The following is a 20,831-nucleotide window of genomic DNA, read 5'->3' on the forward strand; positions in this document are numbered from 1 at the left end:
TATTTATCTTTTTCTGTGATTATATGAAAAAAAAAAATGGATATCTATAGTTTTCAGGTAATACAAGTTTCTAAACTTATGTTTGTTTTACTAGGAATCCGATATTTAAGTTATAGTTTCGATTCAACCACAAAGCGTCTGTAGTCCAACGGTTAGGATAATTGCCTTCCAAGCAATAGACCCGGGTTCGACTCCCGGCAGACGCAATCTTTTTTTTTCTTTTAAAACTTCATCGGACTATACCGTTTTAATTAAATCAGTATCACCACCGTACCCGGTTATGTAAACCGAAAAACCCAAAACGTTTGAGTTTGAGACTTCCCCACGTGTGTGGTCTACAAATCTCTCTCTATCGATTTCACAGCACAAAAATCTCCGACGCTTTTGAGATTTTTCGAGTGTTGTAGAATTGAGAAAATGGAGGTTTCGTCTTCACTCAAGCTCTCATCGTCGTCGTTATCTCCTTCCATCATCAACCTTCAGGTTTACTTAAAAAACTCGTTTTTTTTTTTTCTTTTTATCTCTGTCCTCTGTTGTTCTCTGTTCTCTGTTCTTATTATATTCGTTTGGTTTCTGAAACTGGGTCTGCTAATTCTTGATAAATTCGAAGACTTTCCTATTTAATACTGTAATCTCTTGCAGGGTTCTTCATCAAGTGTTGATTTTAAACTCTCTAAGTTCAACACTTCACTTCCTAAACCGTTTCTTCAACTTGATGATAGAAGCCGACGTCTTCGTGACCAACAAGTTTCACATTCTCTCAATCTAAGGTCATATAGAAATCGGGTTACTGCAAAATCAGGCTCTCAAGGTTGGGACTTTGGTAGATTCGTCAAAACATTGTACTTCTTCAACGGACCACCATCTCCTTTAAAGGTATATATATGAGCGTTTCATTGATTCTCATTTCTCGTTGAGGTGTAATATAGTCGTTTGGGGTGATTGATTGTATCTTGCATGTGAAGTTTGTTTCATCGGTGTTTGAGAAACTGACTAACGGATCAACGGAGGAACCGGTTAATGAAATGGAAACTACTGGAATCATACTTGTGGCTGGAGCTACTGGTGGTGTAGGAAGAAGGGTTGTTGATATCTTGAAGATGAGAGGGTTGCCTGTTAAAGCATTGGTACTTAAACCTTTACCATGGATTTCTCGATGCTTTTGTTCTCAAAATGTGGTCACAGTCTTTAACTTGTGTGGGGAATTTTCATAGGTTAGAAATGAAGAAAAGGCTCGGAAGATGTTAGGACCTGACATTGACTTGGTGAGAAATTTTACAGAAACTTTCAACATTTTGTTTCTTGGTGTCTTTTATGGTTATAACAGCGATAACTATTTGCATATATTTCAATGTTGTTAGATTGTTGCCGATATTACAAAGGAGAATACACTGGTTCCTGAAAAGTTCAAAGGAGTGAGGAAAGTGATCAATGCTGTTTCTTGTATTGTTGGTCCAAAGGAAGGAGATACACCTGAGAGACAAAAATACAATCAGGTCGCTGAATTTTCCTGAAATAGAGTTTTCTTAGAGCTGCGTTTTTTTATATTCTAGCTTTGAGTATTGACCCTGTTTAAAATTTGGGATTTAAATGCAGGGGGTCAGGTTCTTCGAGCCAGAGGTACTGGAACTAAAAGAGCATCATTTGAGTTTTTGTTTGTGAAATTTAGTGCTCATTGTTCAACAACACTAAACCATTAGATTTTGGGGATGCACAGATCAAAGGCGACTCACCTGAGTTAGTGGAATATATTGGAATGAAGAACTTAATCAATGCTGTTAGAGATGGTGTTGGACTTGAGAACGGAAAGCTTATTTTCGGTGTTGGAGGTAAGTTAAGTCACGTCACTTGATTAGGCTTTTAACTTGTTATGGCCATTTTATAATGTTTTCCCGATGTTTTTGTTTAGATAACACATTTAAAGATCTACCTTGGGGAGCCTTGGATGATGTTGTAATGGGTGGTGTCAGCGAAAGCAACTTTCTAGTAGATCTAACTGCTGGTGAAAACGGTGGACCTACCGGGATTTTCAAAGGTTTGATAATATAACAACTCTATTTGCCATTTTTCTTCTCGTAGGGTCTTACTTATATAAACATAACTTGTTTTGTTAGGAACTGTTTCAACAACAAATAATGGCGGATTTACGAGTGTCCGGAACAAGGTAAAGGGTACGACTTAATGTCAGAATCTCTCTTATCCTTCGTAATCTCACTGAAGCATGAGTCTTTCTTAAAAATTTCTTATAGAACTTTCCAGAGGCGGAGAATCTCTCTGCTTATGATGGTCTAGAGCTACGACTAAAAGGTGATGGACTCCGTTATAAGCTAATCGTCCGGACAAGCCAAAATTGGGATACTGTTGGTTACACCGCTAGTTTCGACACTTCACCAGGCCAATGGCAATCTGTTAGTGCAATCACTCTTCTCATTTATTTTTGATCTAATTTTTTAAGTAGATCAATTATATTTCTGTTAATTCAAATCGTAGGTACGCTTACCTTTCTCGTCTTTAAGACCTGTACTTCGTGCACGTACAGTGACAGATGCACCGCCTTTTAATGCAAGCAGTATCATGTCACTACAGGTTTGTTTTACTTTTCCCACTCAACCCTCTTAAACTTTCCATTCTAAATGTTTGATTCAGTGTTATTGTTTTCAGCTTATGTTTAGTAAATTTGAGTATGACGGTAAGCTTAACCCGACTTTCAAAGAAGGACCTTTCGAGCTTCCTCTATCGAGCATTCGAGCTTATATCCAAGAACCTGTCACTCCAAGGTCTGATTTTAGTTTCTTGCTCTTCAGACACCAAAATCTTCACTAAACGCTGAATTGGCATTTTGTTACTTACGGTTACAGGTTTGTTCATGTTGGCTCTGCGGGAGTGACCAGACCAGAGAGACCTGGTTTGGATCTAAGCAAACAACCTCCGGCTGTGAGATTAAACAAGGAGCTTGATTTCATTCTCACTTACAAGTTAAAGGTTTGTCACTCTATACTATCTTCTTTGCAGAAAATTGGAGTAGTCACTATCACAAGATGTTAAAGCTCTTCTTTCTTTGGATGAATAGGGAGAGGATCTGATACGCGAAAGCGGGATTCCGTTTGCGATTGTACGGCCATGTGCTTTAACAGAAGAGCCTGCCGGAGCTGATCTCATTTTCGAACAAGGAGACAACATTACGGTATTTCAATATTGCTTCCCCTCGAAACCAAAACTCTTTAACTAACTTAACCAACTTTGGCTTTATTATATAGGGGAAGGTATCGAGAGACGAAGTTGCACGTATATGCATCGCTGCATTGGAAAGCCCATCTGCTCTAAACAAGACATTCGAGGTTTTAAAAGAATAGATGACAAAATCAAGTTCACATTTTTCGAAGTTTTTTACTTCCAAGATGTTAAATTTTGTCGATTGGGCTGTTTTGTTAGGTTAAAAGTACAGTTCCGTTTAGTGAGCCATTCACGGTAGATCCTGAGAATCCACCACCAGAGAAAGACTACAATGAGTATTTCAAGAATCTGAAAGATGGAATCACCGGTAAAGAAGCTCTAGAACAGAGCACTGCTGCAGTTTAAACCAAGTTTCCTCTACTTAAGATGTAACTTTTTGTTTTTGTTTCTTCTCCGTCATCAAAAAAGTCTTTTGAAAAGTATAAAAACAACAAAAAGAGTCGTGTAGAAACCTGTTTGTATATTCCATATATACGGATCCGTACATTGTAGATTAGATTTTACCAAAAGATTACTGAAGACAACAGTAAAGATTGTACCTTTTGATCCGTGGAGGTGGTTGTACAAGATTCTGAAATTTCTCTGCCATGTCTTTGTCCGTGAGAATTTTGCCTTGTGGTGTAAGAAAAGCACTGCGTTGAAACGGTGGAGACCAGATTCCGCTTGTCTGGTAATCGAACTGAAACTCAGACACATCATTGTACTTGTGAAGAAGTTTGTCTGAAACAGGTTTTGGTACGTTCTGAGTTAAAACAGATGAGGATGGAGGTGGGGATGAAGAAGATGAAGACATTCTTTAAAAACAAAATACCAATAGTTTTGATTGGAGGGTTTCATGAGGTAAAAAAAGCTGGATGGAGACTTTTATGGTAATGACAAAATAATGGATTCTTTTGCAAATAATGGAGGATGAGTGGAGAGGAGCACAGAACATTTGAGTCTCTCTTCTTTTTCTTCTCTTTTTATTTTGTTTCTTTTCTTATGTACAGATGCGTTTTTGGATTTTCATAATGACAAATCATTGAGCTCTTTCACATACAAATGTGTGTATTGTGCTAAAAACCTCAAAAGAATTTTAAGACTTCAAATTAAAGAACTCATATGGGCTTCAATAATTGAACATTAATTAGAACCCAATGGGTTTTCCTTGGTAGATAGAGCCACAAATGTTTCATTTTTATTAGATCATCATCGTTTTTGCTTCTTCTTTTTTTTGTTTTTTTTGTCGAAATTGAGAGACAGTGACTGAATGAATTATCGCCGTTTACCAATGTAAAACATGACCACCACCACTTTGTGACCTTTTCAAGAAAGTGAAAGCATTTAAACAATGGATACAAAACCCACAACGAAATGTCAGATCTGCCCCTTGTCTCAGAGCTTTTTAAGGGACTTAAGCCGGGGTACTTTGGTAAATTCAGATATTTTTATTCACCGAGAAATCCATCGGTGGTGATTAAGGAAGGTACAGCTAGAAGAAAGGCAGCACAAGTCTTACCCTAAACCTTTTTTTTTCAAAGTCTCTGTCTTTCTGTAGAAATCTGGGGAAAATGTTTTGAATCTAAGGAGAAAAAGTAAAATCGAAGTTGAAGTCTTTTTTTTTTTGAGTTGAGGAAGCGCAAAGTGTGAACAGTGTTGTAATGGCGGGTTACAGAGCAGATGATGATTATGATTACCTTTTCAAGGTGGTTCTGATCGGTGATTCCGGTGTTGGGAAGTCCAATCTGCTTTCTCGATTCACCAGGAACGAGTTCAGTCTTGAGTCTAAATCAACGATCGGGGTTGAGTTCGCGACTCGTAGCTTGAATGTTAATGACAAAGTTATCAAAGCCCAGATTTGGGATACTGCTGGTCAAGAAAGGTTGGTTTAAGCTCTCTCTCTCTCTTCATTTCTCGATCTGGGTTTTATTAAAGTCTTGGCCTTTAGATGCATTGGTGGAGTCAAGACCAATCCCTCTCTGTTTATAGTTCTTGAGAACTGAATTGTTTAGGTTAAGCAAACAAATTTAGGTTAGAACTTGTGTTTTTCTGTGGATCAGTGTGAACTGTGGCGTTTATGGTTTGTTCAATTGCCAAAGGAGAACTCAAATGGAGCTCAAACTATGTTTAGATCTGTCTTAGTGTTATTGTAAAGAAAGCTTGAGAAAGAAACCTGTGATTGTGTTAATTACTCTGGAGATGAAATGATACATTGTGTTTGTGTATAAGGAGAGAGCCCAATGATATGCTTTTAAGTTACCAATTTTGTAGAATGTATGTTATTTTGCTGATTTGTTTAATCGACTGAGATCAGCCACAGGTAGAGAAGCTAATTCATTGTCCATATATATGTTCCTTAATTCTTATTTCTGTTGTTTAGGGGATCTTTAGGATTGAGTGTATTCGTATATCGGTTTCTTTAGTGATGAGTTTCTACCATTGCAGCTAAAAAGCTTATTGCTTTGAAGTCTTTTTTGACGTTTTGGTTCTTCTTATGCGTTTGCTGACTAAATCTTTAACGGGAATTTTACCATCTCTCTTATTTTTAGATACCGAGCAATCACTAGTGCATACTACCGAGGAGCTGTTGGGGCACTTCTTGTCTACGACGTAACCCGACACTCCACATTTGAAAACGTTGAGAGATGGCTAAGGGAACTCCGTGACCATACCGACCCAAACATAGTCGTGATGCTAGTAGGAAACAAATCCGATCTTCGCCATCTTGTGGCTGTCCAAACCGAAGATGCGAAATCTTTTGCAGAGACTGAATCACTCTACTTCATGGAAACCTCAGCTCTTGAATCTACCAACGTTGAGAACGCGTTTTCCGAAGTACTCACTCAGATTTACCATGTGGTGAGCAAGAAAGCAATGGAGGCTGGTGAAGACTCGGGTAATGTTCCTTCCAAAGGAGAGAAGATCGATGTCGATGTTTCCGCTGTGAAGAAAACTGGTTGCTGCTCCAACTAAAACACTACAAAGATTGAAGGATTTGGTCATGTATCCTCAAGCTAAGATCGTTTTTTCTTTCTTCCTTCCTGTTAACATTCAAAATTCTTTTGAAGATGTTTGCTTTCTTAGGAAACAACAATCTTATCTTATGCTTTTGATTTTTGCTTGCTTGAAAAATTGCTTAGCTTTTGGTCTGGTACTATTGTATCGGTTAAGGGATTTTGTAATTTAACCGGTTCCAATCTATGGGTTTATTCAGCTCTGTTTTCTTAATTCAATCCGCAAATATCTCTAAACCAATAATTGATAGTGCTAATTGGTGACAACTTACAATCAAAACCTAAATTCTTGATCATTGATTCAGCCTCTAATATTAGAAAATCTTGACAACATTTATAATTCAATTTTAGAAAAAGTTACCTTTTTTTTTTGGTTTCGTTATTGACTTTTCTTGACTTTTTTTTATTTGTGAAAGAAACAAAAAAAAATCCATGTGATTTTTAAAATTTTCCTTAAAAAATTACGTCGTCAGTAACGCCGAAAGAATATTCCGTTACTAAGATGACGGATTCGACCGTTTCCCGCCAAGAAAACAGCCCAAAGAAACCTAACGACAGTAACGGAGAATTCAAACGTCTCTTAGTTCCCGAAACCTCTGACCCGGAGGAGGATGACGAGCGCCGCGAATCGCCACCGGAGAATCAAATCCTGAACGTCGAAGAAGAAAGAGACAGAACCTACGACACGGTTCCTCCGTTCTCATGGGCGAAGCTATGGAAATTCACCGGACCTGGGTTTCTAATGAGCATAGCGTTCTTAGATCCAGGAAACATCGAAGGAGATCTACAAGCCGGAGTTGTGGCTGGTTACTCTCTCCTATGGCTTCTTCTATGGGCTACGCTAATGGGACTTCTGATGCAGCTTCTCTCTGCTCGGATCGGTGTCGCGACTGGTCGGCATCTGGCGGAGATTTGCCGAAACGAGTACCCATCGTGGGCTCGGATCTTGCTTTGGTTCATGGCGGAGGTCGCTTTGATCGGAGCTGATATTCAAGAAGTCATCGGAAGCGCCATCGCTCTTCAGATCTTGACTCGTGGGTTTTTGCCTATTTGGGTTGGTGTTATCATCACTTCGTTTGATTGGTAAGTAAAAATTAGGTCAAAATTGAAAAAAAAAATATAGGTCAAAATTGAAAACGTGAAGCTTAAGCATGTGATTGATTTGTGTTCTTGTGAAAAAAAAAAACAGCTTCTTGATTTCGTATTTGGAGAAATGTGGAATGAGGAAAGTAGAAGGTCTTTTTGCGGTTTTGATTGCGACGATGGCTCTTTCGTTTGCTTGGATGTTTAATGAAACTAAGCCAAGTGTAGAAGAGCTATTCATAGGTATTATTGTTCCGAAGCTCGGATCAAAGACGATAAGAGAAGCTGTTGGAGTTGTGGGATGTGTAATAACGCCTCACAATGTGTTTTTGCATTCAGCTTTAGTGCAGTCTAGGAAGACAAATCCAAAGGAGAGTAACAGAGTTCAGGAAGCTCTTAACTACTATACAATCGAATCAACGGCTGCGCTTTTCTTCTCTTTTATGATCAATCTGTTTGTGACTGCGGTTTTCGCTAAAGGGTTTTATGGAACCAAACAGGCTGATAGTATAGGACTGGTTAATGCGGGACATTACTTACAGGAGAAGTATGGCGGTGGGGTTTTCCCGATACTTTACATTTGGGGAATTGGTTTGTTAGCTGCTGGACAAAGCAGTACTATAACTGGGACTTATGCTGGACAGTTTATAATGGAAGGGTTCTTAGATCTTCAGATGGAGCAATGGCTATCAGCTTTTATAACTAGAAGCTTTGCGATTGTACCTACTATGATTGTAGCTCTTATGTTTAACACATCTGAGGGCTCGCTCGATGTTTTAAACGAATGGCTTAACATTCTTCAGTCGATGCAGATTCCTTTCGCGGTTATTCCTCTTCTGACTATGGTTTCTAAAGAACATATCATGGGTGTCTTCAAAATCGGACCTTCGCTTGAGGTAAAGCCATTTTGTTGTCATTTGTCTTCTTTACTGTAATGTGCTTTTGATTGTAACGAGTTAGTTGGGATCTTTTGCAGAAGCTAGCGTGGACTGTGGCAGTGTTTGTGATGATGATAAATGGGTATCTTCTTCTTGATTTCTTCATGGCTGCAGTGGAAGGTTTTTTTGTTGGGTTTTTGGTTTTTGCTGGAATAGTAGGATACATCAGTTTCATCATCTATCTTGTTTCCTATAGAAGCTCACAATCTTCTTCTTGGTCGAGCTTAGAAATGTCACAGAGAGTTGTTTCCACAGAGACGTAGCAACCCATAACTCCATTGACTCTTGACTTCTTCAACCCCAAAACTTATCTGAGCAATGGCAGATGCGGTTTGGTCTATTTTGAGGGATGGTTTTGCTGCATTTGCTCGACGATTTGAATTGAGACAGTAGACTAGAGGAAACTCAGATGTGAGATGATGCAAAGACCGCTTCGGTTAAGATTGTAGATTGATTTGTTAAGTTATCTTCTAACATTGCAAATGTACAGTAGAATTATGTAAAAGACGTGAACAGAGAAGTGATTAACCAGAAACAAAATTAGAGAAGTGATACTAAATCTCAAACTTATTTTTGGTCAGAACTCAAAACCTTATGGAGAAGCTATACACCTAGACCTGGGCATATTAACCGAACCCGAAATCCGAACCCGAATCCGACCCGAACTAGGAGGTTCGGTTCGGGTTCGGGAAGTATGTAAACCCCGATCGGGTGTAATCTATCTAAGGTTCGGATACCCGATCGGGTTCGGGTATTACCCGAAACCCGAAGTAAAACCCGATTAACCCGAACATATATACATACATATCCGAATATATACATATATTCTAAATCCCTAAATCCCTAATATTTACTTTACTCTTTCTCTTTTATTGCAGAGTCTGTTCGATTTCCTATCTTAAAAAAATATATATATAATCAGTTTTAATCCCCAAATCGTCAAACTGGATACACTAAATCACGTTGTCGCATCTTCTCCTCCTTCTGAAACTTGACGGAGGAAATCAAAGGTTTGTTTTCTTTCTCTTCATCTTCAAAATTGGGATTTTGTTTCTGTAGCTCTTTGTATCTTAATTGTAAAACTGAATCAGTTGTATTGTTGTTATCTTTACCAATGATTGCGAAGTTTAGCTGAAAAGATTTTGATAGAATTTACTGTGAGTTTTGTGGCTTTGTATGGGTGTTATCGGATTGTTCTTGATTGGTATCATTGTGGTCTATTTTTGTGTGTAAATGTCTAAGTAAATCAAATAGAAGTTGTAGTTATAAGCTGAGGGTTGTTCAGAGATACTATGACTTATGCTAATCACGACCATCTTATCTTTCTTGTTGCCATGATTTTTAACGTTCTTTGAATCTAACCAAGTCCTATTGATATCTTATTTTTTGTTTCACCTGTTGAGCATTTCGTAGCCCTCTTCTCTGGTCTATTGTTTGTCACCTTTTTTAGCCGCATTATGTTGTTGAGAAATGAATTTACCCATTCACAACGACTATTATGGTTAAGCTCTATTATCCTTGACTGATAATGATGATGCATTAGTGTACTTTTAATTCTTTAGCTCTCTGTTTTCCTATAAGTTTGTTTAGCTCTCTGTTTGTTTAGCTCACTGTTATGGATTCCTAGAAGTTTGTTTACGTCTCTGTTTGTTTAGCTATCTATTTATATTTTAACTATCTGTTTACGTCTCTGAGTTTTGTTTTAGTTTGAACAAGCAATACAAATTAGTTCTTAAAGTGTTACTTATGATTTTGCAGATGGATTCATCATCTCCAAATTTTAATGATGACGAGAGAGATATACACGAAGAAGAAGAGTTTCTAACACCCGAGTCTAATCGAAGGAGCAAAAAGAAACAGACTCGTAATAGCGGATCAGAGTCTGAGCAGCCTGAGTCTAAGACCCAAAGACTCTCAACCCAAGATCAAATGTATGGCAACATTTCACGAGATTGAAGGACAATCGTGACAAATGTAACTGCAACTATTGTGGAAAGGAATTCAGCTGTCCAACAAAATCAGGGACAAAAACCTTGTGGAATCATCTAAAAATATGCAAGGCATATTTGGCATGGGAAGACTGTCAAAATCCATCCGAAGGTCAACAGGTTATTAGTAAAGATGGGAGTTTACAATCTGGAAAAGTGCCTGAGCATATTTTTAGAGAAGCTTTGAATGAAATGGTGGTGATAGGAGAGTTACCATTGTCGTTTGTAGAATGTGCGGCAATGAAACATTTTTGCAACAAGGTGCCACTTCTATCTTCTTAGATGGCTTGTTAGTAACCTGATTTTAAGACATGATTCTAATCAATGTTTTTTCTTATGTAATCCACTTAGGTGAACCTGTACAAGCCGCATTCAAGAAGGACAACAGGAAGAGACATAGTAAAGATTTTTGTTGAGAGGAAAGCTACTCTTAAAAAATGGTTTCTCACAACCAAGCAAAGAGTCTCACTCACAACTGATATATGGGTTTCCTCTGTAACTGGTACGGTTTTTGTAAATCAAATTGCAATATATTCTGATTAATGTTTCTACTCAATTAGTGAAGATGCTTATCAATGTTACATTTTTTTATTCACAGGTTCAAGTTATATGGTTATAACTGCCCACTACATTGATAAAAATTGGCGTATAAAGAAGCTAATTATAGGATTCAAGCATGTCGAAGATCGCAAAAGTAAAACAATCGCCAATACACTGCTGAAATGTCTAGCTGAATGGGGGATAGAAAGGTTGTTTACTATTACTGTTGATAATGCAACAGCTAATACTAGTGCTTTGAGTCAGTTTCAGTTTGCTTTCTCTTTAGTTAGTGAGGATTCTCTGGTTTTGGGTGGAGATTTTATGCATATGAGATGCGCTAGACATATTATTAACTTGATAGTGAAGGATGGGCTGACTGAGATTGATTCAAGTGTGACTGCAATCCGCAATGGAATCTCATATGTTAGAGGAGGACCAAATAGGAGGAAGTCATTTCAGCTGAGAGTAGATTCTAGTAAATTTTCAACAGGAAGTTTGCCACTAGATGTCTGCACTAGATGGAATTCGACATTTTTGATGTTGAATAGGGCGTCAAAGTTCAAAGGAGCATTTGATAGGATGGAGTTTGAAGATAAGTTGTATTATGATCATTTCTTAGAGACTGAGAATGGAGTGAAAAGGATTGGACCTCCTCAGAGAGATGATTGGCGTAAGGTTGAAAGGTTAGTGAAGTTTCTCCAAGTTTTCTACCATGCGACATTGGTTGTATCTACATCTACGACTATGAATGCATACAAGTGTTATGGTGAGATAGTTAACATAGCATTCAAGCTTCAATTGCTTTGTCATAGTTCTGATAATGACGTGAAAGTAAATGCACAAAAGATGTTTGACAAATTCGACAAGTACTGGGATGGCATGAAGAACATCAACAAGATGTTGGTACTTGTTAGTGTTTTTGATCCGAGAAAGAAGATGCAGTATGCAAATTTGTGTTTTGAGGAGCTATATAGGGAAAAGAGTATAACAGCTACGTCTCTGTATGATTCAGTTTTGAGCATCCTTCATGATATGTATAAAGAATATAGTACAAGATACGATGCAGGAGCAAATGAGGAACTTTTTCATTCTCAGTCTTCAACTCAGAGTACTCAAGATAGACAAACAGACCGAATATTTGACTCCATGGAGGATGAGTTTGATGGATACAACCCAGTGGACCATAAATATGATACATTGCTTAGAAAGATTGGAGTTAGAAACACAAATGAGTTGGATACTTATCTCAGGGAAGAAGTTGAGAATCCTGAATTGATGATGGGAATTGAGTATGATGTACTCTTTTGGTGGAAAGTCAACAGTGGCAAGTATCCTATTTTATCTCAGATGGCTAGGGATTTATTTGCTATGCAAGTGTCTTCAGTTGCGTCTGAAAGTGCTTTTAGCACTAGTGGAAGGATAATAAACCCATATAGAAGTTGTCTCACACACTATATGGTAGAGATTTTGATGTGTACAGAGCAGTGGTTCAAGCAAGACCTTAAGTTTGAAGATATTGTGCTTACAAATGCACAAATTCTTGCTGAGTTTGAGTTTGAGGATGGACTTGAAAGAGGTTTGTTTCTAATCTTGCTTAATGCTTACTATCTTAAGTTTTTGGTGTTAATATAAACTTATCTCTCAATGCTTGTAATTGTTTTTTTTTTCAGAGTTTGAAAGTGATTCAGATGGACCTTAAGTTATTCACATGCCAAAGGGAATATGCAAAAGAGAAGTGAACCAAATAATGAAAGAAGCTGTTTTGGAAGATTTCAAGTTGATTTTCTCTTTATTTCGAATACTTGAACTTCTCAATTGTTTGTAGAATGTTTTGGAAGACTTGGATTTCTTTTTTCTTTTGCTTTGAACATTTGACATTGCATTTAAGTCACCTTTGTAAGCATTTGACATTGCATTGCTTTGAACATTGACATTGCATTGCTTTGAACATGATCGAGTTTTGATCGGGTTTTGGACAATCCGATCGGGTTCTTCGGGTTTTGGGTATACCCGAACAAAACCCAAACCCAAAAGAACCCGATCCTAACCCGACCTGATAGTAGATAAAACCCGATCGGGTACTATAGGTGTAAACCTGAAAACCCGAAAACCCGAGAACCCGAACCCGATCAGGTTCGGGAACCCAAATGCCCAGGCCTATATACACCAAATGATGAGTGTTTTTTGGTAGTAAACAATAAAAATGCTATTTCTGACAAAGACATATGAATTTTTTATATTTTATCATTGTATTATGCAAAATAGTTAAAACAACTTTTTAAACCAGTTGACATAGGTTGTAATGGCGTGCTTTTCCTAAACATGAAATGTTTAGGAAAAATTTGAGTGCTATGGATTTTGTCGTTTATACTAAAAAAACTTAAGATATCACAAATCTAAAAAAAATAATAAAAATGTTAGCTTGATAGAGAAAGTATGGTGACGCTTAGGAGGCAAGCAAGCATCTACCGCTGGTTAGAGACAAAGAGATATGTGTCACCTCTCTCACCTGAAACTTTCCTTCACTTTCCCGCAAAAATCATTTCAAAGAAGTCCCAACACTTAGCCAACAAAGCAGAGTGTTGTGTTAGCTTACCCATCAGCTTTCTCAGAAAGAAACTTCTCAACTTCCGATTTTTTTTTTTCACAATCCACCAAACTTTGTTTAATCTTCCTTTTTCCCTCCCCTTACAAAACCTCAACTCCATGGCTTCTCAGACTCGTTACCCATCCAAATCTCAATCCCTAATTAGGTTTTTGTTTTTTTCCTATCACTCTCTCTGTTCTCCAAACAGGGGTATTCCAAGATGATGGAGTCTAGGTCTCCGATCTGCAACACTTGTGGTGAAGAGATTGGTGTTAAATCAAACGGAGAGTTCTTTGTGGCTTGTCATGAGTGTAGTTTCCCGATCTGCAAAGCTTGTCTTGAGTATGAATTCAAAGAAGGTCGACGAATTTGCTTGCGTTGTGGCAATCCCTACGATGGTAAAAAAATCATATAATTTGCAAATCTTTATTCAAAATGTTTACAACTTTTTCGTTAATAGTTTTTGGTTTCTTTCTCAGAGAATGTGTTTGATGATGTTGAGACAAAGACATCTAAAACTCAATCCACCATTGCAACACATATCAATAACACTCCTCAGGTGTGTTGTCCTAAGATTAGTTGTTTTTGTTTTATGTCTTCAATTAGAATTTGCAAATTTGATAACTTTTCTTGATTTTTGTTTTGCAGGATTCTGGGATTCATGCTAGACATATAAGTACAGTCTCCACAATTGACAGTGGTAAGAGAACTAAGAAGCAAACTCCAATATTTTCTTAAAACGTTATGATGAGGTTTAAGTAGTTTGAACTAATTTTAAGATTGTGATTTTGTTGTTGAAGATCTGAATGATGAATATGGGAATCCAATATGGAAGAACAGAGTTGAGAGCTGGAAAGACAAGAAAGACAAGAAGAGCAAGAAGAAGAAGAAAGATGCAAAAACAACCAAACCTGAAGAACATGATGCTCAGGTTCCTCCTCAACAGCACATGGAAGATATGCCACCGTAAGCACATCCTCGTACTAATCAAATCTACGGTTTATGTTCTCATCAGAAAGTTTGAGACGTTGGTTTTGGTCTGTTGCCATTTGTATTCTCAGGAACACAGAGGCTGGTGCTACAGATGTGCTTTCGGTTGTGATTCCTATTCCAAGGACAAAGATCACTTCATACAGGATCGTTATCATCATGAGATTGATCATCTTGGCTCTATTTTTCAACTACCGTATCACTCATCCTGTCGATAGTGCTTATGGTTTATGGCTAACATCTGTGATATGTGAGATTTGGTTTGCTATTTCATGGGTGTTGGATCAGTTCCCTAAATGGTCTCCTATTAACCGAGAAACTTACATTGATCGCTTATCCTCAAGGTACACATCTTTCAGAACCTTTTATGTTCTTCTATGAGGTAGTACAAATCTTGAAGTCTTATATGAAATCATTTGTCAAAACTATGTAGATTTGAAAGAGATGGCGAGCAATCACAGCTTGCAGCTGTAGATTTCTTTGTTAGTACGGTAGATCCATTGAAGGAGCCACCTTTAATCACTGCAAACACGGTTCTTTCGATCCTCGCCTTAGACTACCCCGTGGATAAAGTCTCTTGCTATGTATCTGATGATGGTGCTGCGATGCTTTCATTTGAGTCTTTGGTTGAGACAGCAGATTTTGCTAGGAAATGGGTACCTTTCTGTAAAAAGTACTCAATCGAGCCACGAGCTCCCGAGTTTTACTTCTCGCTTAAAATCGATTACTTGAGGGATAAAGTTCAACCTTCTTTTGTTAAAGAACGTAGAGCTATGAAAGTAAGTAACCAAGGGCTCATAACACTATCCAAGAAACTAAAATTGAAAAACTTATCTCTGATTGCTCTTTGTTGTAGAGAGACTATGAAGAGTTCAAGATCAGAATGAATGCTTTAGTCGCCAAGGCTCAAAAGACACCAGAAGAAGGATGGACAATGCAAGATGGAACCTCTTGGCCTGGAAACAATACTCGTGACCATCCTGGGATGATTCAGGTTTGCTATGTCTTACATTCAAACATGTCTTAAGAAGATACTTGTTGAGTTTTCTTCTGAATCTTTTATCTTCTTTCTTGTAGGTATTCCTTGGATATAGCGGTGCTCGTGACATTGAAGGAAACGAACTTCCAAGATTAGTTTACGTCTCTAGAGAGAAGAGACCTGGATATCAACATCACAAGAAGGCCGGGGCAGAGAACGCATTGGTACAACTTTTGCATTTTTCGTTATTTTTCTAATCGAAAACTTAACATTTGAATGTTGTAACACAATCCTCATGATTTTGTTCTCTTTAGGTGAGGGTGTCAGCGGTTTTAACGAATGCTCCATTCATTCTTAACCTTGATTGTGATCACTACGTCAACAATAGCAAAGCCGTGCGTGAAGCAATGTGCTTTTTAATGGATCCTGTTGTTGGTCAAGACGTTTGCTTTGTTCAGTTCCCACAGAGATTTGATGGAATCGACAAGAGTGATCGATATGCTAACCGCAACATAGTTTTCTTCGATGTAAGTTTCCGCAATATTCCAACTCATAAATTTAAGCAAGTTTTGGGCTTTCTTTTGATATCTTGTGTTTTTGATTTGATGATTTCAGGTTAATATGAGAGGGCTTGATGGGATTCAAGGGCCAGTTTATGTTGGTACTGGTACTGTCTTTAGAAGACAAGCACTTTACGGATATAGTCCTCCTTCTAAACCAAGGATGTTACCACAATCTTCTTCCTCGTCTTGTTGCTGTCTAACTAAGAAGAAACAACCTCAAGATCCTTCCGAGTTATACAAAGACGCAAAGAGAGAAGAACTCGATGCTGCAATCTTTAACCTTGGAGACCTAGACAACTACGATGAGTACGAGAGATCAATGCTGATCTCACAAACAAGCTTCGAGAAAACGTTTGGTCTCTCTGCTGTTTTCATCGAGTCTACTCTTATGGAGAATGGTGGTGTTCCTGACTCTGTAAACCCTTCAACGCTCATAAAAGAAGCCATTCATGTCATTAGCTGCGGATATGAAGAGAAAAGCGAATGGGGAAAAGAAGTAAGTTTTGTTTTCTTGGAACCAAAGTTATCAAAGATCTTATCTATGGAATCCCTTTGTTAACCTCTCATTCTGTTTTTCGCAGATCGGATGGATTTACGGATCAATCACGGAAGACATTTTGACGGGTTTCAAGATGCATTGCCGCGGATGGAGGTCCATTTACTGTATGCCATTGAGACCAGCTTTTAAAGGATCTGCTCCAATCAATTTATCAGATAGACTTCACCAGGTGTTGCGTTGGGCTCTTGGTTCAGTCGAGATCTTCCTTAGCCGGCATTGTCCTCTCTGGTATGGTTGCAGCGGAGGACGCCTCAAGTTGCTCCAGAGATTAGCTTATATAAATACTATTGTTTATCCATTCACTTCTTTGCCTCTTGTTGCTTACTGTACCCTTCCTGCTATCTGCCTTCTCACCGGCAAATTCATCATCCCAACGGTAACTTGCTCAACACTTCATACTACTGTTTGTGTCTTGAACACTCTAATGATTTGATATTTGCTTGCTGTTCGTTATTGCAGCTATCAAACTTAGCAAGCATGCTGTTTCTAGGTCTCTTTATATCAATCATCTTAACAAGTGTCCTCGAGCTTCGATGGAGCGGAGTTAGCATCGAAGACTTATGGAGAAACGAACAGTTTTGGGTTATTGGAGGTGTCTCAGCTCATCTCTTTGCTGTTTTCCAAGGATTCCTCAAAATGCTTGCTGGTCTCGACACAAATTTCACAGTCACATCGAAAACCGCAGACGATCAAGAATTTGGTGAGCTGTACATTGTCAAATGGACAACTCTCTTGATCCCTCCGACATCACTACTCATAATCAATTTGGTCGGAGTCGTTGCTGGATTCTCTGATGCTTTAAACAAAGGTTATGAAGCTTGGGGACCTTTGTTTGGGAAAGTGTTTTTCGCCTTTTGGGTGATTCTTCATCTTTATCCTTTCCTCAAAGGTCTTATGGGAAGACAAAACAGAACACCCACCATTGTTATTCTCTGGTCTATCTTGCTTGCTTCTGTGTTTTCACTTGTTTGGGTTCGTATCAATCCTTTCGTCTCCAAAACCGATACGACCTCCCTTTCTCTGAACTGTCTTTTGATCGATTGCTAAGAGAATATGTTTGTATGTTGAACGATGGATGGTCTGTTTTTGGTTGTTTTATAAATTTTTCCTCCCTTGTGAGAGAAGTTATCTCATATAATTGCTTGAGACGCAAGTAAGTACTGTTCTTATTTAGCAGCAAGTTAGGTTTCTTATTATTTTCAACTTACAACATGTCTTAAAACAAAGTGTTTTATATTTTTCAAATTATTAGTGTGTGGTGGAATCTGTCTCGTATAACATAAAAAGAAAACCAAAAACAACAAAACGAAGGAAATACAAATCAGATTCCGTGAACAACAGCATCAATCTCAGGCTGAGGAATGTCATCAAGCAAAGAGTCAATGCTACATCCTTCCTCAAGCAGCTTCTCATTGAATCCAAAATCATCAGTAAACACACATTCAGGCACAACCCTGTCTTGTCCGTAAATCTCCTCTTGATCCTTCTTCTTCTCCTCAACCGCGGCAACAACATCCTTCTTCTTGCTACTCTCTCTGCGTCTACCTCTTGCAGGAACAGATGTAGCCGACAGAACTCCCAAATTCAAGCTCTTGATGTAGTCCTGCAACAGAGAAGGTCTTGGATACTTAGACCTACATTTTCTTTTAGAGAACTGTCTTCGTTTTGTCGCGTTCCAATGGTTCTTGATTGAGTTCTCTGTTCTTCCGGGGAGTCTTTTCGCAATCTCTGCCCATTTGTTTCCAATCTCTTTGTGGAATTCTATCAACACTATGTCCTCTTCTTCACTCCATGTCTCTTTCTGTCAAAAAAGATTAAAAATTAGTCCTTTCAAAATCATTATCTTTGCTTTCCTTAATCATTCATTACATGATTTGATTAGCTACTAGTTAATACCTTGATGTCAGGTCTCAAATGGTTATGCCACCTCTCTCTACATTGTTTCCCAATCCTTCCCGGTAACACTTGAGCGATATGCGACCATTTACGCAATCCATGCTTCTCCACGAGTTGAATCAATATTCTATTATAGCCAAAACAAGAAAACTTTTATTTAACTAAGTGTCACAAATTCCATATAAGTCACAAAATCTTGCAGAATCATATAAACTAGGAGTGTATAGGGTGCAATATTATAATATCATCAACAAAATTGATAATTTTAATTGGTTCTTCAGCTTTGTTATGTTAATTAATGACAAACCTGTCTTCTTCAGCAGTCCATTGGCCTTTGACTAAGGTTGACGGTTTCTTTTCTTTCCATGATGATGATGAAGAAGAAGAAGACAACTTTCGTGTAAGATATGGTTTGGTCTTGTTGAAACTCGACGATGATCTATAATAATCATTATCTGCAGAAACACATGAAATTTCATCTGGCATCACGAAGTTCATAGCTGGTTTCATGGTCTCTGTAGGAGGGTAATCAAGAGGGATCATCCTCATCATCATCATGTTGTTTTGCTCCAAATCCATATGATCATTTTCATCGACCAAATTGATCTCTTGATGGTGATGAGGACGATGATTACGAGTGAAGTATGTTGGGTTTTCCGCAGCTTGGAAATGATGGTTCATCAATTGTGGTTTAGATTCATAAAACTCGACCATGTTTTCTTGGTAAGAGCAATGCTCGAAAGGAGCGTTATTGATACAAGAAGACATGGTTTGAAGACCTAGCAAATGGTTTGAAGATGACGAGCCATGGTGATGATGATGGTGGTGATGATCGAACTGATGATCATGGTCAAGATGGTGAAAATCTTGAAGAAAGCTTGTGGGTTTTGATTGGTCGACAACTTCGAATGGGAAATCTTCTTCTTTCATGTGTTCTTGATGATGATCACGTGTGAAGATGTTTTGGTTTAGAGGAACGAAACCACTCTCGTCGACAAAATTCTCCATTTTTTGGGAAAGGAGAAAAAAAAACTAATTAATTAGTAAAAAAAATTATGAAAAAAAGAACTAGTGAAGTCTCTTGAGGTCTTTGTGTTAGCTTTGTTCTTCCTCGTATTTGTAAGGTAGGGAAAGAAAGAAAAGACATTTAATGTGTGTTTTTACTGTACCCATAAATTTGTTATGGAATTGAAATCTAACGTTTGGTGTTTGTTGGTAGCATTAGTGTAATTTTTTAATATATATTGAATTAATTAAGTAATATCTTAAATGCTTAGCCATGTTGGTGTTTTTCTCAAAACATATTTCAACATAAAAGTGAGGACAAAATGAAGTAAATTAATTTACCTTTAAACTTAATTAGTTTATGATGAGAAAGTAGAAAGAAAAAAAAAGATATTACTAATACTAATTAAGTAAATATAGTTCAAGTTAATTGTTTATTTAGAATATATTAATCTGAATTTTGATGGAAATTAAAACATCTTATAAATCAAGTTAGAAATTGTGAGATTATAATCTTTGTTGACGTTACACATTAGGTGTTGTTGAATTTGGGGTAAACATAGTTGAATGTTTGTGAAAACGCTAGGAGAACATTTAATCTAGTTTTTAATGTGTGAACAACTCATTAATTGTGTTTAGTTAATTGCTCATAAGTGTATTAATATAGTCAACATAAATGTAATTACCATTTTAAAGGCCAAGGACAAAAAGTGTATTGACCATTTAGCTCTAAGCTCTAAATTAATCGATTCAAAAAGAATAAATATCTGCTGTTTCACGTAAAAAGGAATAGTCTTACTTATATGGTATAGAATACTATACTAGATTTTGGCACTCTTAATATCTTACAAGAGTTTGTATTAATCGTTTAGTTTATTGTACAACTTAATAGATGGGATAAAAACTTGATACATGAGTTGCATGAGCCCATCTAGCCCACGTGGTTGCTTGAGGCGTAAGTGATTTAGTGTTATCTTCTGCCTAGCACGAGAACCGAACAAAAATTAAAGGAAAGTTTGAACCGGCGGAGAAAACTTCATCAACATAAAGTCGATAATGTATGTGTGTGCGTGTGTGTGTTTATATACGTTGATTTGAGAATTATAACATGAGTGAGCATGTGCTATATTATGAGGAACTAGATTTGGTCGAGAAGATCATCAAACGCTTCAATGTCTCTTTTTTGTTGATAGAAAATGTTTTTATATTGAACGTCAAAAAAAAAAAAAAAATGGTTTAATATAACATGTAAACCGATGGAGCAAGTGTTGAGAATGGGCAATGGTGTTCGTTTCGTTCAGTGTAGGTTTAAGCCATTAACTTAGTTCATGTAGATTTTCTCTCAGTTAAGTCAAGTTTGTCTGTTTGTGTATGAACGTGTACAAGTTGGTTAGTTCATAAGTTCTTCTAAATCTGAAGTTCTGTCCGAAACTTTATACTCAAGACCTTTATTTATTCATGTATGGGGGGGGGGGG

At 37.6% G+C, this 20,831-nt stretch overlaps 5 protein-coding genes and 1 non-coding gene across 7 annotated transcripts; 5 read left to right on the top strand and 1 right to left on the bottom strand.

The window, feature by feature from the left end:
* Positions 135-206, top strand: TRNAG-UCC. Its single transcript has one exon. It is a non-coding gene; the product is annotated as a tRNA-Gly (tRNA).
* On the top strand, positions 344-3,973 carry LOC104723179. Of its 2 annotated transcripts, XM_010441507.2 has the most exons (17): positions 344-483; positions 643-876; positions 966-1,127; positions 1,215-1,265; positions 1,362-1,496; positions 1,597-1,620; positions 1,718-1,829; positions 1,910-2,035; positions 2,115-2,164; positions 2,250-2,408; positions 2,491-2,586; positions 2,662-2,777; positions 2,859-2,982; positions 3,071-3,184; positions 3,258-3,338; positions 3,433-3,573; positions 3,860-3,973. In XM_010441507.2, the coding sequence occupies exons 1-17, from the start codon at positions 418-420 to the stop codon at positions 3,956-3,958; spliced, it is 1,890 nt and encodes a 629-aa protein (XP_010439809.1). In that variant the 5' UTR covers positions 344-417; the 3' UTR covers positions 3,959-3,973. The 2 variants fall into 2 exon arrangements, with proteins under 2 accessions (XP_010439809.1, XP_010439808.1); XM_010441506.2 differs by lacking the exon at positions 3,860-3,973 and having other exon boundaries at positions 346-483; positions 3,433-3,782.
* On the top strand, positions 4,697-6,432 carry LOC104723180 (ras-related protein RABA1d-like). Its single transcript, XM_010441508.2, has 2 exons — positions 4,697-5,095; positions 5,763-6,432. Exons 1-2 carry the CDS (start codon positions 4,875-4,877, stop codon positions 6,184-6,186), a joined length of 645 nt encoding a protein of 214 aa, XP_010439810.1. The 5' UTR covers positions 4,697-4,874; the 3' UTR covers positions 6,187-6,432.
* Positions 6,649-8,902, top strand: LOC104723181 (metal transporter Nramp5). Its single transcript, XM_010441509.1, has 3 exons — positions 6,649-7,310; positions 7,417-8,206; positions 8,287-8,902. The coding sequence occupies exons 1-3, from the start codon at positions 6,730-6,732 to the stop codon at positions 8,509-8,511; spliced, it is 1,596 nt and encodes a 531-aa protein (XP_010439811.1). The 5' UTR covers positions 6,649-6,729; the 3' UTR covers positions 8,512-8,902.
* LOC104723182 (cellulose synthase A catalytic subunit 8 [UDP-forming]) lies at positions 13,473-17,501 on the top strand. The gene is made up of 12 exons (XM_010441510.2): positions 13,473-13,761; positions 13,843-13,922; positions 14,012-14,063; positions 14,164-14,329; positions 14,425-14,697; positions 14,787-15,132; positions 15,210-15,347; positions 15,431-15,556; positions 15,647-15,859; positions 15,948-16,391; positions 16,477-16,830; positions 16,914-17,501. Exons 1-12 carry the CDS (start codon positions 13,584-13,586, stop codon positions 17,499-17,501), a joined length of 2,958 nt encoding a protein of 985 aa, XP_010439812.1. The 5' UTR covers positions 13,473-13,583.
* On the bottom strand, positions 17,422-19,358 carry LOC104723183 (transcription factor MYB98-like). The gene is made up of 3 exons (XM_010441511.2): positions 18,658-19,358; positions 18,351-18,477; positions 17,422-18,255 (listed from the first exon to the last, which is right to left on the bottom strand). The coding sequence occupies exons 1-3, from the start codon at positions 19,356-19,358 to the stop codon at positions 17,776-17,778; spliced, it is 1,308 nt and encodes a 435-aa protein (XP_010439813.1). The 3' UTR covers positions 17,422-17,775.

The sequence above is a fragment of the Camelina sativa genome, chromosome 11 (genome assembly GCF_000633955.1).
Source record: "Camelina sativa cultivar DH55 chromosome 11, Cs, whole genome shotgun sequence".
In the NCBI taxonomy this organism is placed as follows: domain Eukaryota; kingdom Viridiplantae; phylum Streptophyta; class Magnoliopsida; order Brassicales; family Brassicaceae; genus Camelina; species Camelina sativa.